Source organism: Vipera ursinii, assembly GCF_947247035.1.
Source record: "Vipera ursinii genome assembly, chromosome: 6".
Classification (NCBI taxonomy): Eukaryota; Metazoa; Chordata; class Lepidosauria; order Squamata; family Viperidae; genus Vipera; species Vipera ursinii.
The window spans coordinates 86809185-86824618 of record NC_139515.1 but is presented as its reverse complement, the minus strand read 5'-3'; the positions used below and the strand labels follow the sequence as shown (position 1 = coordinate 86824618).

The window sequence follows — 15434 nt, the reverse complement described above, 5'->3', positions numbered from 1 at the left end:
GGGAAGAAGAAAGGAAGGAGGGAAGGAAGAGAGAGCAGGGATAGGAAGGGAGGGAGGGAAGAAGGAAGGGAGGAAGAGAGAGAAGCATAGGGAGGGAGGGAGGAAAGAAGGAAGGAAGGAAGGAAGGAAGAGAAAGAAGGGATACGGAAGGAAGGAAGGAGGGAAGGAAGAGAGGAGGGATAGGGAGGGAGGGAAGAAGGAAGGGAGGAAGAGAGAGAAGCATGGGGAGGGAGGGAAGAAGAAAGGAAGGAGGGAAGGAAGGAAGAGAAAGAAGGGATAGGAAGGGAAGGAAGGAAGAGAGAGATAGGGAGGGAGGGAGGGAGGGAAGAAGGAAGGAAGAGAGAGAAGGGATAGGGAGGGAAGGAAGGAAGGAAGAGGAAGGAAGGAAGGAAGGAAAGTCTAATAAGAGGAAATTTGAGGATAGGAGAAGGACAAATAACCCTGGACAAGTACAAGAAGCTGGACCTCATGAAAGCACCCTTCCCTTCCCGTGAAAGCACAACGTCATCATCTTCGCTTTGACTTCCCTGCTGCAGGAATTCAGCTCCTCTTCGCTTTGCACCACCCCAGCTGTTTCAGCATTGCCCTGTGAGGCTCGGAAGCGTTTCGCCACCTCTGCCCTTTTTTTGTTGACGCCTCCCTCTTAACATCTACCCACTTTTCCCAGCAATGGCTAGGCTGAGGCCAGCAAATGCTGCTGCTTTGTCTCCGCCAACCCTCCGCCGTAGCCTATCTCCCTTCGGGATTATCCCCGCCTCCTTTTTCCCTCTCCGCCTCCTTGATTGGGTCGCCAAGGTGATTTGATGGGAGTAATCTGCAGAATCTGGGGACATTTTGCCCTGCCGGCATAAATGATTGCCCGTGCTGGCATAACTTTTAAGTTTCCTGCTTGAGTAATGGAAGAAGCCGCTTAATAGGAGGAAGGTTTTGGACTCCGTTAGCTGCCAGCCCTGCCGTTTTCAGCTGGATGTTGGGGGCGCTTACCTGCTCCCTCGGGCGTTTTTCGGGCCGTTTTCGCGAGCCTGGTGGTTGCGGCGGCCGGCGGCTTCGGCGGCGGCGTCCTCGGCGATGGCGGACCCGGCGTTCACGGGAGGTCCCTGGCTGCTGGCGGCCTTGGTGGCCTTGGCGGAGGCGTTTCGGGCCGTTCCGGGCCGCTTCTGTGGCCGGATTGGTCTTCCGCGGCTCTCCCTCGGCTGTGGCGGCGGCGGCGTTGCTGGTTCGTTCCGGGGACGACGGGGACGGCGGCGGCGGCGGCGGCGTTCTCCGGGGCCGTTCTGGGCCTGCCTTTCCATCGGCCGTTTGCTGGGTGTCCTCGGCGGTTGCGGAGCCGACCTTCGGATGGTCCCTCGCCTCTGGCGGCTTCGGTGGAGGCGTTTCGGGCCGTTCGGGCCGCTTCTGTGGTCAGCCTGGTCTCCCTCGGCTGTGGCGGCGGCGGCGTTCCTGGCTCGCTTGGATGGCGACGGGGATGGCGGCGGCGGCGGCGTTGTGCCGGGGCCGCTTTAGGCCTCCCTTTCCATCGAATGTTTATTATTCTCGGCTCCATCAGCGTCCTGGCGGCGGCAGCAATGGCGGTGGCGTCTGCAGCAATACTCCGGTGGTGGCGGTCGCCCTGGTGGCTCAGCGGCGACGCTGTAATCAACTTATTGTTTCCTCTGCTTGCTTTGTTCTTTCTGGATGGCCTGGTACTCTTACTGCTGCTGGTGGCCTCGAGGGTTCCTGGGCTAGCCGGTTAATGCCGGTGGATCCCAGTGGAGCCCAGTGGTCCCTTGAAAGATCTATGTTTCCCGTGACACCAGTTGTGACTCTGGTTGGTGCCATCGGATTTGTGGACCTAAAAGAATTAGATAACTTGGAAGACCCCAATGACTGCAGGATTGGCCATGATAAATTTTTTCGAAGGACAGAGCAGCGGAGGATTTGGCCACCTAGTATTGCAGACTTTGATGATGTATTATATTATCTTATCCCTGCCTTCGGACTGTTCTTTATTGCCATTCACATATCGGCCCCAAAGGATTCAGAGTTCCCTAGGTATTGGCCACAGTGAGAGGGTGGCCTGAACTTACATCTGCTGCCCCTAGAGGTGAGAGCTCTAGGGGTCATGCTGTACCCAGGATGGATGTTTCGGACTATTCCCCCCTGGTATAGGCTTTCCAACTGTCGTGAGGGGGCGGTGGTTGGCCTGTCTTGGGGTGACACCCAGCTGAGTGGCAGTGGCTGGGTGGAGGCTCGGGACATCTACTTGCTCTCTGTTTGGTTCCTCCTTAAATCAATTGATTATGGACTGCCTATATCTGGACTGCTTTATGCCTTGTTTGAGGTACTCCTCTACGGACTTGCTCGCCCTCAGGGGTGCTCCCCCCTCCTGGAGGCGGCCCGCCTTTCCAGCCGAGTATAATCTCGAGGAAGGTCCCATCTATTGGGATCCTGAGAGATGGCCGGGCACGGTTACGGACCTCCGACGTAGACCTAACAGGAGGTCTTTGATTTGTTTTCTGTCAAAAAATTTTGGGGGGTTAGGGAGGAGGGAGGGTTCTTTTCTTGGTTGTTTGGACGAGGGGGGCAGTCCATCTACCGTTGTTCAGGCTAGTGCTGAGGCTGATCGCGATGGGGAGGAGCGGGGGTCGGCTGCTTCTGGGGCTCCAGGGCCAGTCGTGGGATTGCCCATTCCCACGACGATAGGGAATGGCAGCAGGTGTAGGAACAGAGGGCCGTATCGGTCTCAGGGAAGGCCTCTCCGCTGCTTACAAGCGGTGAGGCACTCCGACCCTCTGGTTCCGCCCCGAGGTCCCGGGAGTGAGGATGTGCAGCCTCCTGAGCTCCGGCTGGTGTATTTGAATGCCAGGTCGGTCGTTAATAAGGCTCCTCTCGTTCGAGACTTGGTCGAGGGTGAGCAGGCTGACCTGGCTTGCATCTCGGAGACCTGGTTGGGCCCAGAGGGCGGTGTTCCTCTGGTTGATCTTTGCCCACCAGGTTTCCGAGTGCTGCACCGGCCTCGGGCTCAGGGTAGGGGTGGGGGAGTGGCTGTTGTTGTGAGGGAGACCTTGTGTTTGCGGGAGGCCACCGTTCCCCAGACAGTCGGGTGTGAGTCTCTCTTTTTGAGATGCGGCCCTGGTGCGCAGTTGGGCTTGCTGCTGGTGTACCTTTCGCCTAGTCACGCAGCAGCAGCCCTGCCTGAGCTGCTTGATGTCCTCTCGGGGCTGGTGGTTGAGTTCCCGAAACTTATAGTTTTGGGGGACTTCAACCTACCATCGCTGGGAGGATCATCTGAGTTAGCTCGGGAGTTCATGGCCTCCATGACGGCCATGGACCTGACGCAAGTAATTACGGGACCGACTCATGAAGGAGGCCACACCCTTGACCTTGTTTTCTTGTCTGGACGGTGGTTAGATGATCTTGGTGGGGGCTCTCCAATTATTATGCCCCTGTCATGGACCGATCATCATCTCCTGCGGCTGGTCTTCCGTTTTGCCACCCCCCGCCGTGGGTGTGTGGAACCTATCAAATGGTACCGCCCCAGACGCTTAATGGATCCCCAAAGGTTCCAGGCGGCGCTGGGGTCCCCACCTGCCTCCCTCACTCACAGCTCGGCCGAGGCCCTAGTGGAGGCCTGGGAAAGGACGGCCACTGAGGCCCTTGACCGAGTTGTACCCTTGCGGCCCCTGACCCGGTGCAGATCCCGTCGGGCTCCATGGTTTTCTGCGGAGCTCCGGGAGATGAAGCGTCGGAGACGGGGCCTAGAGAGCGGTTGGAGGTCCAGCCGATCCGAACCCGACCGATTGCGACTAAGAGCCTATATTAGGTCTTATCTCGCTGCAATTAGGGAGGCGAGGTCTAACCACTTCGCCACCCTTATTGCGTCCGCAGATAATCGCCCGGCCGCCCTGTTTAGGGTGACTCGCTCCCTCCTAAATCAGGAGGTGAGGGAGGATCCCTTGCAGGGACGTGCCGAGGAGTTTAACCAACATCTGTCGGACAAAATCGCTCGGATTCGGACCGGTTTGGACTCTGACTGGGCAGAGTCTGACGATCAGGACGCGGGTGGTCTTGTCGATACCATCTGGGAGGAGTTTGATTCTGTAACTCCGGAGGAAGTGGACAGGATCATGGGGAGGCTGAGCACCACCACATGTTTACTGGACCCGTGCCCTTCCTGGCTGGTTTATGCAGCCCGGGAGAGGACACGCATCTGGTTCCAGGCAGTTATATCGGCCTCTTTGAGTGAGGGTATCTTCCCCGCCGTCTTGAAGGAGGCGGTGGTGAGGCCTCTCCTCAAGAAGCCTGTCCTGGACCCGGCTGTATTGAACAACTTTCGTCCTGTCTCCAACCTTCGCTTTCTTGCGAAGGTTGTTGAGAGTGTGGTGGCGCATCAGCTCCCTTTGGTCCTGGATGAAGCGGATTATCTAGACCCGTACCAATCGGGTTTCAGGCCCGGGTACAGCACGGAGACGGCATTGGTCGCGCTGGTGAATGATCTCTGGAGGGCTCGGGACAGGGGGCATTCCTCTGTCCTAGTCCTATTAGACCTCTCGGCGGCTTTCGATACCATCGACCATGGTATCTTGCTGCGGCGTCTCAGGGGATTGGGAGTGGGAGGCACAGTTTTACAGTGGTTCTCCTCCTATCTCTTGGGACGTTCGCAGTCGGTGTTGGCAGGGGGGCAGAGGTCGACCGCGAGGTCTCTCATTTGTGGAGTTCCTCAGGGGTCGGTCCTCTCGCCTCTCCTGTTCAACATCTACATGAAGCCGCTGGGTGAGATCATTCGTGGCTTTGGAGTTGGGTATCATCAGTACGCTGATGATACCCAACTTTTCTTTTCGACCCCAAACCACCCCAGTGATGCCCTCAACGTGATGTCCCGTTGCCTGGAGGCGGTTCGGGTCTGGATGGGGAGGAACAGACTCCAGCTCAACCCCGACAAGACTGAGTGGCTTTGCATACCTTCGTCCCGGGTTTATTCGGACATTCCACCTCTAGTTATGGGGGGTGAACTATTACCCCCCGTAGATAGGGCTCGCAACTTGGGGGTCCTCCTAGATTCACGGCTCACTTTGGAAGACCATATAGGAGCCGTGACTAGGGGGGCCTTCGCACAGGTTCGCCTGGTGCGTCAGTTGCGGCCCTATCTTAGCCGGGACGATTTATGCACGGTCACTCATGCGCTCGTGTCCTCTCGTCTGGACTACTGCAACGCTCTCTACATGGGGCTGCCCTTGAGGACTACTCGGAAGCTCCAACTGGTACAGAATGCAGCCGCGAGAGTGGTGTTGGGAGTCTCCCGATACTCCCACGTTACGCCTCTGCTCCGTGAGCTGCATTGGTTGCCAGTTGTCTTCCGGGTGAGATTCAAGGTACTGGTAACGGTATTTAAAGCACTCCATGGCATGGGGCCGGAGTACCTCAGGGAACATCTGCTGCCGGCATCAAGCTCCCAGCGCCCTGTGCGTTCCCACAGAGAGGGCCTCCTCAGGGTGCCACCGATCAGAGAATGTCGATTGGTGGCCCCCAGGGGGAGATCCTTCTCTGTGGGCGCTCCGGAGCTGTGGAATCAGCTACCGGTTGAGCTCCGGATGGCGCCCGATCTTCGCTCCTTTCGTCGCGATCTTAAGACATTTCTGTTTGTACAAGCCGGCCTAGCCTGAGGGGGAGTGTTGGGGTTATTTTATTTTTTGTTTTTTAACTTTTCTGGGGGTTTTTAGTGTTGTATTTATATTGTTTTTAACTAGGGCAATTTGTTTAATCTTTTTTAATGTTTGTATTCACTATTTTATTCTGCCCTGTGAACCGCCCTGAGTCCTCAGGGAGAAGGGCGGTATATAAATGTTATTAAATTAAATTAAATTAAATTAATAAACTCGGTTAAAAACTCTCCCTTTGGTTTCGCAGTCCAGAAGCTTGTCTGTCTGTGGAGCCCAGAGGCTCGCTTCCACGTGAAGTGTTACTACCGGTTAGTAAGGCCACGCCTAGAATACTCCATCCAATTTTGGTCACCGTATTATAAAAAAAAAAAAAAAGATGTTGAGACTCTGGAAAAAGTACAAAGAAGAGCAGCTAAGAGGATTAAAGGACCTGGAGACTAAAACACACAAATAACAGTTGCTGGAATTGGGGATGTGTAGTTTAATGAAGAGAAGGGTGAGGGGTGACATGATAGCAGTGTCCCAATATCTCAGGGGCTGCCCCAAAGAAGAGGGAGTCAAGCTATTCTCCAAAGCATCAAAGGACAGGACCAGAAGCAACAGATGGAAACTAAGGAGAGAAGCAACCTAGAACTAAGGAGAAACTTCCTGACAGTCAGAACAATTAACCAGTGGAACTCCTTGCCTACAGAAGCTGTGAATGCTCCAACACTGGAGGCTTTTAAGAAGAGACTGGACAGCCATTTGTCTGAAATGATAGCGGTCTCCTGCTTGAGCAGGGGGTTGGACTAGATGACCTCCAAGGTCCCTTCCAGCTCTATTCTGATCGATCGATTGTTTGATTGAAATGGTCTAGGTCTGCAACCTGCGGCTCCCAGTCCTCTGCCATGTGCAGTCCAAAAAAAAAAAAAAAAGTGGGACTAAAAAAGTTCAACCAATCAATTCAAATATGCAGGGTAGGTGCATATCTCGCCTTGGCTCCACTCTTCAGTCAAACCCTGTTCTGTGCATGCACGCACACGTGCACACATTTTTTGCGGCTCCCAGTTTTTCCTTTTGTGAGGGAACCGGTTCCGAGTGGCTCTTTCACTGTTTCAGGTTGCTGACCCCTGGTCTAGGGCAGGGATAGGCAACCTTGGCTCTTTTATGACTCGTGGACTTCCACTCCCAGAATTCCTGAGCCAGCATGACTCAGCATGGAAACCTCTCCCTTTCCCCTCAGCATGGCTGGCTCAGGAATTCTGGGAGTTGCAGTCCATGAGTCATGAAGGGTCCATAGATTCCCCCATGCTGGCTCAGGAATGCTGGGAGTTGAAGTCCACGAGTCATAAAAGAGCCAAGGTTGCCCACCCCTGGTCTAGGCCAACCTTGGCATGTCTACGACTCGTGGACTTCAACTCCCAGAATTCCTGAGCCAGCCTGGCTCAGCGTGGAAACTTCTCCCTTTTCCCCTCAGCATGGCTGGCTCTGGAATTCTGGGAGTTGAAGTCCACGACTCCTAAAAGAGCCAAGGTTGCCTACCCCTGGTCTAGTGTCTCCTGCTCAAGCAGGGGGTTGGACTAGAAGACCTCCAAGGTCCCTTCCAGCTCGATTCTGATTGATGGAGGCAATTCGGCTTGTTGTCGCCAGTTCTTCTTCCGTCCCCATCTCTTAACTATTTCCTTAGGGAACAGGATAATCCTCTGTAATAGAAAGGGGTGCCGGGTGGGGAATAGTCGCAAAGTGACCCCGGCTGTAAGGATTTTCTCTGAAAATATCTTGGCAATGTACACAAGGCAGGAGACTTAGAAACCTTAATCTCTGCCGCGGTTCCCAGACCTTGTTTGAAGAGGTCTATTTGATCGTCTTTCACTGGCGGGCGTATTTTCAGATGTTGACTTTGTGCTCAGTGGGAGAACATACATAAAGCCGGCGTATTTTATTATTTAATAAGTACTTTCTTCCTTGTACGAAAATGTGGAGCGTTAGAATGGCAGGGCTTATTTATTTTTATTTTTTTTAAAAGAAGATTTTGGTTCTTCTGGCAGTTTTTCAGAGTATGTATGCGCGAGTCCAATATTCAGTCTTTTGTGAATTAAATAATACGAGGCAGACAGCCATACAATTATTTGAGCAGGTTTTCTTCTACACAGCCGAGTATCTGAAGGCCCTAATATTATTATCTAGATCAGGGATAACCAACCTGTGGGCTGCGCACGGGGTAGTGGCCTATGGGACAGGCTGACCAGTGTGTTCCTTCCTTCCTTCCTTCCTTCCTTCCTTCCTTCCTTCCTTCCTTCCTTCCTTCCTTCTTTCCTTCCTTCCTTCCTTCCTCCCTTCCTTTCTTCCTTCCCTCTTCTCATTCTTCTCCTTTCCTTCCTCCATCCTTCTCTCCCTCCCTCCCTTCCTTTTCTCCTTCCCTCTTCTCATTCTCCTTCCTTCCTTCCTTCCTTCCTTCCTTCCTTCCTTCCTTCCTTCCTTCCTTCCTTCCTTCCTTTTCTCCTTCCCTCTTCTCATTTTCCTTCCTTCCTTCCCATTCTCCTTCCCATTTCTCATTCTCCTTTCCTTCCTTCCCTCCCTCCCTTCCCATTCTCCTTCCCTCTTCTCATTCTCCTTCCTTCTTTCCTTCTCATCTCCTTCCTTCTTCTCATTCTCCTTCCTTCCTGCTCTTCTGATTTTCATTTTCCTTCCCATTCTCCTTCCTTCCTTCCTTCCTTCCTTCCTTCCTTCCTTCCTTCCTTCCTTCCTTCCTTCCTTCCTTCCCTCCTATTCTCCTTCCCTCTTCTCATTCTCCTTCTTTCCTTCTTCCCTCCTTCCCTCCCTCCCTCGTTGTTGTTTTGGGCAAAAGAGGAGGAGGTTGTTGTATACGTTCAGCACCTTGAGTTGTTTATTAAAACGAGGCATACAAATAAAAATAAAAACATTGCAGGAAGTGGTTTTTAGGTATTGATTGATGGATGCCCAGGCATCTGGATTGGCCAGTTTTGACTCCTGTCTCTCTTGTGTGTGTCTGTCAGGAGAGGCTTCTGACGATAATCGAGCAGGAACTCAGGCATAAAGTTACGTGTGAGTTAAAACCTTTGATGATAAATATGACATATAAATCACTTTATTTTGAAGAAGACTGGCCCGGAATAAGGATAGCTCTGTGCTTAGATTACATGCTACGTGCTATCCAAGAAATATTAATAATGCATTTAATCTTCCTGGGAAATGGGATTTTTATAATCATCGTGATATTATATCGGCGTGCTGTGCTGATAAGTTGAAATCACATTACTTGCTAGAACCTGAAGCTTTATGCATCTCATAAAGGCCGGCATTCATGCTTAGAAGTGCCTTTGCCTTTTAAAAACCCCACAATTATACGTCTCTACCACAGCTCCTGGCTGCATGATGGCATTATCAGTAGGCACGAGCTGTGAGGAATGTTCTACCGCAGACACGTCAAACACAAGGCCCGGGGGCCGGATCCGGCCCGCGAAGTGGTTTCACGCGGCCCGCGAAGCCATCCTGGAAACAGTGAGGGAACGGCCCCCACTGCCTTGGCCCCGGCCCAGAGACCCTCCTTCTGCCAGAGACCCCCAGATCTGTCCCACTCATGCCCAGGCCCCCATAGGCACCCTTGATGCCAACGATGTAGAGCTGGCCACGCCCACCCAGTAGGGCATACGCACTCTAGCCACGCCCACCCAGTAGGCCACACCCACCCTGGCCACGCCCACCCGGACCCCTGAGGGCAACCGCAATGCTGATGCGGCCCTCAATGAAATTGATTTTGACACCCCTGTTCTACCGTGTCTCAGTGGGCTGGTTTCATTGAAATTCGAAATAAAACTTTGGGGAGGGGGGAAAAAAGTGCAGAGAAGAGCAACGAAGACGATCCAAGACCTGGAGACTAAAACATATGAAGAACGGTGGCAGGATTTGACTATGGCCAGCCTAGAGAAAAGAAGAAATAGGGGGAGGAAAGAAAAGAAGAAATAGGGGAGAAAAGAAGAAATAGCATTGTTCCAGTTTTTGAGGGGCTGCCCCAAAGAAGAGAGAGTCAAGCTGTTCTCCAAAGCGCCTGAAGGCAGGACAAGAAGCAACGGATGGAAACTCATCAAGGAGAGAAGCAACCTGGAACTAAGGAGAAAGTTTCTAACAGTGAGGATAATAATAATAATAATAATAATAATAATAATAATAATAATAATAATAATAATAATAAGAAGAAGAAGAAGAAGAAGAAGAAGAAGAAGAAGAAGAAGAAGAAGAAGAAGAAGAAGAAGAAGAAGTTGGAAGGGACCTTGGAGGTCCTCTAGTCCAACCCCCTGCTCAGGCAGGAAACCCTATACCATTTCAGACAAATAGCTGTCCAGTCTCTTCTTAAAAACTTCCAGTGTTGGAGCATTCACCACTTCTGGAGGCAGGTTGTTCCACTGGTTAGTTGTTCTAACTGTCAGGAAGTTTCTCCTTAGTTCTAGTTTGCTTCTCTCCTTGATGAGTTTCCATCCGTTGCTTCTTGTCCTGCTTTCGGGTGCTTTGGAGAATAGCTTGGCTCCCTCTTCTTTGTGGCAGCCCCTGAGAGATTGGAACAATTAACCAGTGGAACAGCTTGCCACCAGAAGTTGTGGATGCTCCATCCATGGAGGGTTTTCAAGAAAAGACTAGACAGCCCCCCGGTCTCAAATAACAGGATAATTTGAGTTGGAAGGGACCTTGGAGGTCCTCTAGTCCAGCCCCCTGCTAAAGCAGGAGACAATATACCATTTCAGACAAACGGGTGCCCAGCGTTTTCTTAAAAACCTCCAGTCATGGAGTACCCAAAACATCTGGAGGCAAGTTGTTCCACTGGTTTATTTTTTCTCCACTGTCAAGGAAATTCCTCTTTAGTTCTAGGTTGCTTCTTTCCTTGATTAGTTTCCATCCATTGTATGGTATAGGGCTGTTCTATTCCAGCCTACGACCGGCCCTGTTTGAATGTCAGGGTCAACCCCTTTTTATAGTCAACAGGCTGGAAACACCCAACCAAATTTATTTACAAAGAAATCAAAAGTTCAAACAAGAGTTAAACCAAAAGTTCAAACAAGAATTAAACAGGAATAACAGACCAGGATTCTAGCAGAAGATCTTCAAACGGTTGCCTTCAGCAACCAACACCTCCCACACCTTCCCCTTTTATCAGCAGTCTCAAGGCGTGGCTTCTCATTGCCTTCTCCTCCTCTCACCGAGTTGCCTCATTGCCTTTCTCTGTCCTGCTCTGCTGGATTGCCTCCTGCTCCTAGCGTCCCTGAATAGATCCAGCTGTGAATCATCTACGTCCAATACCTCGTGCTCACACGGCTGAGTCTGATGAGGAACATGACGGGAGGGGCCAGGCTGACAGTCCTGCAGTGCATCAGAGCCTCCCTCTGGCACCAAAGGCTCTCCAAACCCCTCCTCCTCTTCAGAATCATCAGACTGAGCTGCCGGTATCACAGGCTGACGCTGAATCACAACAAGGGCTGGCTCCTTGAGCAGGGGGCTGGACTAGAAGACCTCCAAGGTCCCTTCCAGCTCTATTCTGATTTGATTGACAGGAGAGGCCAATCAGCTCTGACAAATTTCTGGCTTGTTTTTGTGGTCCTTTTGGTTGGACATTTTAGGCCGACCTTCTGCTTTGACCATTCTGTATAATTCATTCATTCATTCATTCATTCATTCATTCATTCATTCATTCATTCAGTTTTCTATTGTTACTTTTCATTAGTGCTTGATAAACATCGTGTTATCTGGGTTACTTTTTGAGTAGCTTAATAATAACAAATTCTATTCCTAGCCTCTACACCGGTTTTCCGGCCATTGATAAAATAAATTCCGTGTTTGAAAATATTCTTTATCTTCTTTCTCTTTTAATTCTCGGCGTGTGTCTGTCCGTTTCAGCACAGTCTAATGTCTTCTTAACTAACCTCTTCATCCGACGGTGTTTCTTCCTTCTTCCAAGCGCTGAGCACATACAATCCTTCGCTGCCGTCCATATGTGCAGTGTTAGATACACTCTTCGCTTCTCGAATTTTTCTGCTCCTATACCTAATAAGAAAAGTTCAGGTTTAAAATCTATACGTTTCTCTAGCATTTTTTTTTTCTAACCACGTGTGAATTTTAACCCCTAATTTTCTTGCAAGTCCACCTCAGGTGGTAGGTAATATGCGCCCGGTCTTTTTTGGTTACATTTCCAACATTTACTTGAGTCCATTCCGTATAATTCTCCGTCTTGGCTCTTTTGCAGATTAAAACAAACCCAAACGTCCGTCCACGAGGAAATCACCAAAGCCCTTGACCGGGAGAGAGTTGCGTCCAGCGAGCAATTGGCTAGGGCCGTACTGCGCGAGAGAGCTTCAGCCGAAGATGAACGCATGAAATCGCAGCTGATGGTAAGTGTATGGTGGTTCCCACAACCATCCAGTTGCAAAAAAAAAGTGAGGCCCTCAGTTTGGCCATACAGGTCGTCCTCGCCTTAACAGTCATTCGTTGAGTGGCCCTTCAAAGTTGCAACGGTCACTGAAAAAACGTGACTTACGAGCTTTTTTCCACACTTCGGACTATGACCCCAGGGTCACACGCAGTGGTGGGACTCAGCCGGTTCGCACCAGTTCAGGAGAACCGGTAGCTAAATTTACCTGAATTCGGAGAACCGGCTGGCTTCTGGAAGTCCAGACTAGGCCTCGGAGGCCACCCAGGCCTAGAATGGCCCACCGGAAGTGCATTGATGCCATTTCCGGAAGTCTGTTCTAGGCATCGGAGGTGTGGAAGAGGCCACCCAGGCCTAGAACGGCCCACCAGATGTGCATGGATACCACTTCCAGAAGGCCGATCTAGGCATTGGAGGCCTGGAGGAGGCCTCCCTAGAACGCCCCACTGGAAGTGTATGGATACCACTTCCAGAAGTCCGTTCTAGGCATCAGAGGTGTGGAGGAGGCCACCCAGGCCTAGAATGGCCCACCGGAAGTGCGTTGATGCCATTTCCGGAAGTCTGTTCTAAGCATCGGAGGTGTGGAAGAGGCCACCCAGGCCTAGAACGGCCCACCAGATGTGCATGGATACCACTTCCAGAAGGCCGATCTAGGCATTGGAGGCCTGGAGGAGGCCTCCCTAGAACGCCCCACCGGAAGTGCATGGATACCACTTCCAGAAGTCCGTTCTAGGCATTGGAGGCCCAGGCCTGCATCCTATAATAGAACTGGTTGTTCAGGTATTTGAATCCCACCACTGGTCACGGGGTCGAAATTTGAACGCTTGGCAACTGGCATGTATTTATGACGGTTGCGATCTCCTGGGGTCATGTGATCCCCTTTTTGCCACCACCTTAGAAGCAACGTCAAGGGGGAAGCCGGATTCATTTAGCGACTGCGTTACCAGATTAACAACTGCAGTGATTCACTGAAAAAAAGGGGCTTTCAGTCGTTCCTCACGCTTACGACGGTCACAGCGTCCCCCACGATCCTGTGATCGAAATTTGGGGCTTGCCCACCCGCACGTATTTATGACGGTTACACATGAAATCCTGTGATCGCCATTTCCAACGTTCCCAGGTGGTTCCTGACCAGTAAAATGAACGGGGGTAGCCAGATTCCCTTCATGACCTCATGATTCATTTAATTGTGGTGATTCACTTAACAACCCTGACCCCAAAAAATAGGTCGTAAAATTCAGCACAGCTCACTTAACAGCTGTTTATGTTTAGCCACCAAAATTCAATTATGGTCCTAACAAGTCGAGGACTCCTTGTTACCCACAAATCATTATTTAAGGACGTCGGTGGTAATACACTAGAGACATTAATGCCAAATTAAGTACGTACATTTCCCCCCCCCCTGTAATATGACTTCTGCTTTTCTCTATTTCACTAAAATATAACATCAATATCTTTTTTGGGGGTGGGGGATAGAACCTCAGGGATTCCCTTCCTCCAAATTTTGCTTGAAGACTTTTTTTTTCCTTGTGGGTCCCCCCACTGCTTCTTCAGTACCCTCGCGTTCCTGCTCCTGAAACGTGCATTTAACTTTTCAGTTCTTTGAGGCACTTCAAATGGAAGGTAGCAATTTTCCATTTGAAAAGTGTGGTATTGTTGGCAAAATGTCAAGCTTTTCAAGGGAAGGCGCTCCCGGTTGATAGAAGGCAGGAAATGAATGGAGCCGCGGAAGGCTTCCACGTGCCCGGCGAAAAATGAACTCAATTTGATTTTTACCCCTCAAGGAAGCGTGGGTGTGATTGTAGCCTCGGAGAGCTTCAACCTTGTGGAATTTACCAACCTATGAAAGACAGGCGGAGGAAGGTTGTAATATGAAAAGGAGTAATATGGTATCCCTTGAGCTGATAACCCAGGAGATAGGGCATAAAATGGGTGGGGGGGAGGCACCAAAGGAAATAAGCCGTGCCGTCATTGCTTGGAACCCCAGCCTTAAAACAGTAATTTTAGGAGGAGTCCTTCAATTTTGAGCCCTCTTAACAATATTTGACGGCATGGTATTTCAGCCGGAGAATTCTTCAGGCTTTTGAGTTCTGTTAACGTCCCACGGAGTGGGGTTCCCACGCTGTTCTCCCGCAGCGATTTGGCCATAGTGAATTGGCCGTGGCAAGTTGGCCGTGGCTTGTTGTCGTGCAGCGATTTGGCCATAGTGAATTGGCCGTGGCAAGTTGGCCGTGGCTTGTTATCCTGCAGTGAGTCGGCCATAGTGAGTTGCCACAGACCCAACCCCCTGCTCAGGTAGGAGACCCTGTACCATTTCAGACAAATGGCTGTCCAGTCTCTTCTTAAAGACTTCCAGTGTTGGAGCATTCACCGCTTCTGGAGGCAGGTTGTTCCACTGGTTAATTGTTTTAACTGTCAGGAAATTCCTCCTTAGTTCCAGGTTGCTTCTCTCCTTGATGAGTTTCCATGATCTGTCGCTTCTTGTCCTGCCTTCAGGCACTTTGGAGAAGAGCTTGACTCCCTCTTCTTTGGGGCAGCCCCTGTGATACTGGGACACTGCTATCATGTCCCCCCTCGTCCTTCTCTTCATTAAACTTTGTTGTTGTTAGCTGCGAAGTCGTGTCCGACCTATTGGACAACGTTCTTCCAGGCCTTCCTGTCCTCTACCATCTTCTGGAGTCCCTTTAGGCTCATGCCTACTGATTCAGTGACTCCATCCAGGCACCTCCTCCTCTGTTGTCCCGTTCTTCTCTTGCCCTCAACCTTTCCCAGCATTAGGCTCTTCTCCAGTGAGTCCTTCCTTCTCATTAGGTGGCCAAAGGATTTGAGTTTCAGCTTCAGGATCTGGCCTTCTAAAGAGCAGTCAGGATTGATCTCCTCTAGGACCAACCGGTTTGATTGCCTTGCAGTCCAAGGGACTCACAGGAGTCTTCTCCAGCACCATAGTTCAAAGGCCTCAATTCTTTGGCGCTCAGCCTTTCTTATGGTCCAACTTTCACAGCCATACATTGCAACTGGGAAGACCATAGCCTTGAATATACGCACTTTTGTTGGCAGGGTGACGTCTCTGCTTTTTAGTGTGCTGTCTAGATTTGCATGGCTTTCCTCCCGAGGAGCAAGCATCTTTGAATTTCTTGGCTGCAGTCCCCATCTGCGGTGATCTTGGAGCCCAGGAAAATAAAATCTGTCACTACCTCCATTTCTTCCCCATCTATTTGCCAGGAATTGAAAAGGGCCGGATGCCATGATCTTGGTTTTCTTAATGTTTAGTTTCAATCCAAGTTTTGCACTCTCCTTCTTCACCCGCAACAAGAGGCTCTTTAGTTCTTCTTCACTTTCTGCCATTAGAGTGGTATCATCTGCATATCTTAGGTTCTTGA

General features: G+C 50.9%; 1 protein-coding gene across 2 annotated transcripts in view; it reads left to right on the top strand.

Moving 5' to 3' along the window:
* CHCHD3 (coiled-coil-helix-coiled-coil-helix domain containing 3) overlaps positions 1-15434 on the top strand; it is a 109787-nt gene that overhangs the window by 57712 nt on the left and 36641 nt on the right. For both annotated transcript variants that reach the window (XM_083366175.1, XM_083366176.1), the window contains exon 4: positions 11872-12016. In XM_083366175.1, the coding sequence (XP_083222301.1) occupies positions 11872-12016 (145 nt within the window). The remainder of the gene's footprint in view (positions 1-11871; positions 12017-15434) is intronic.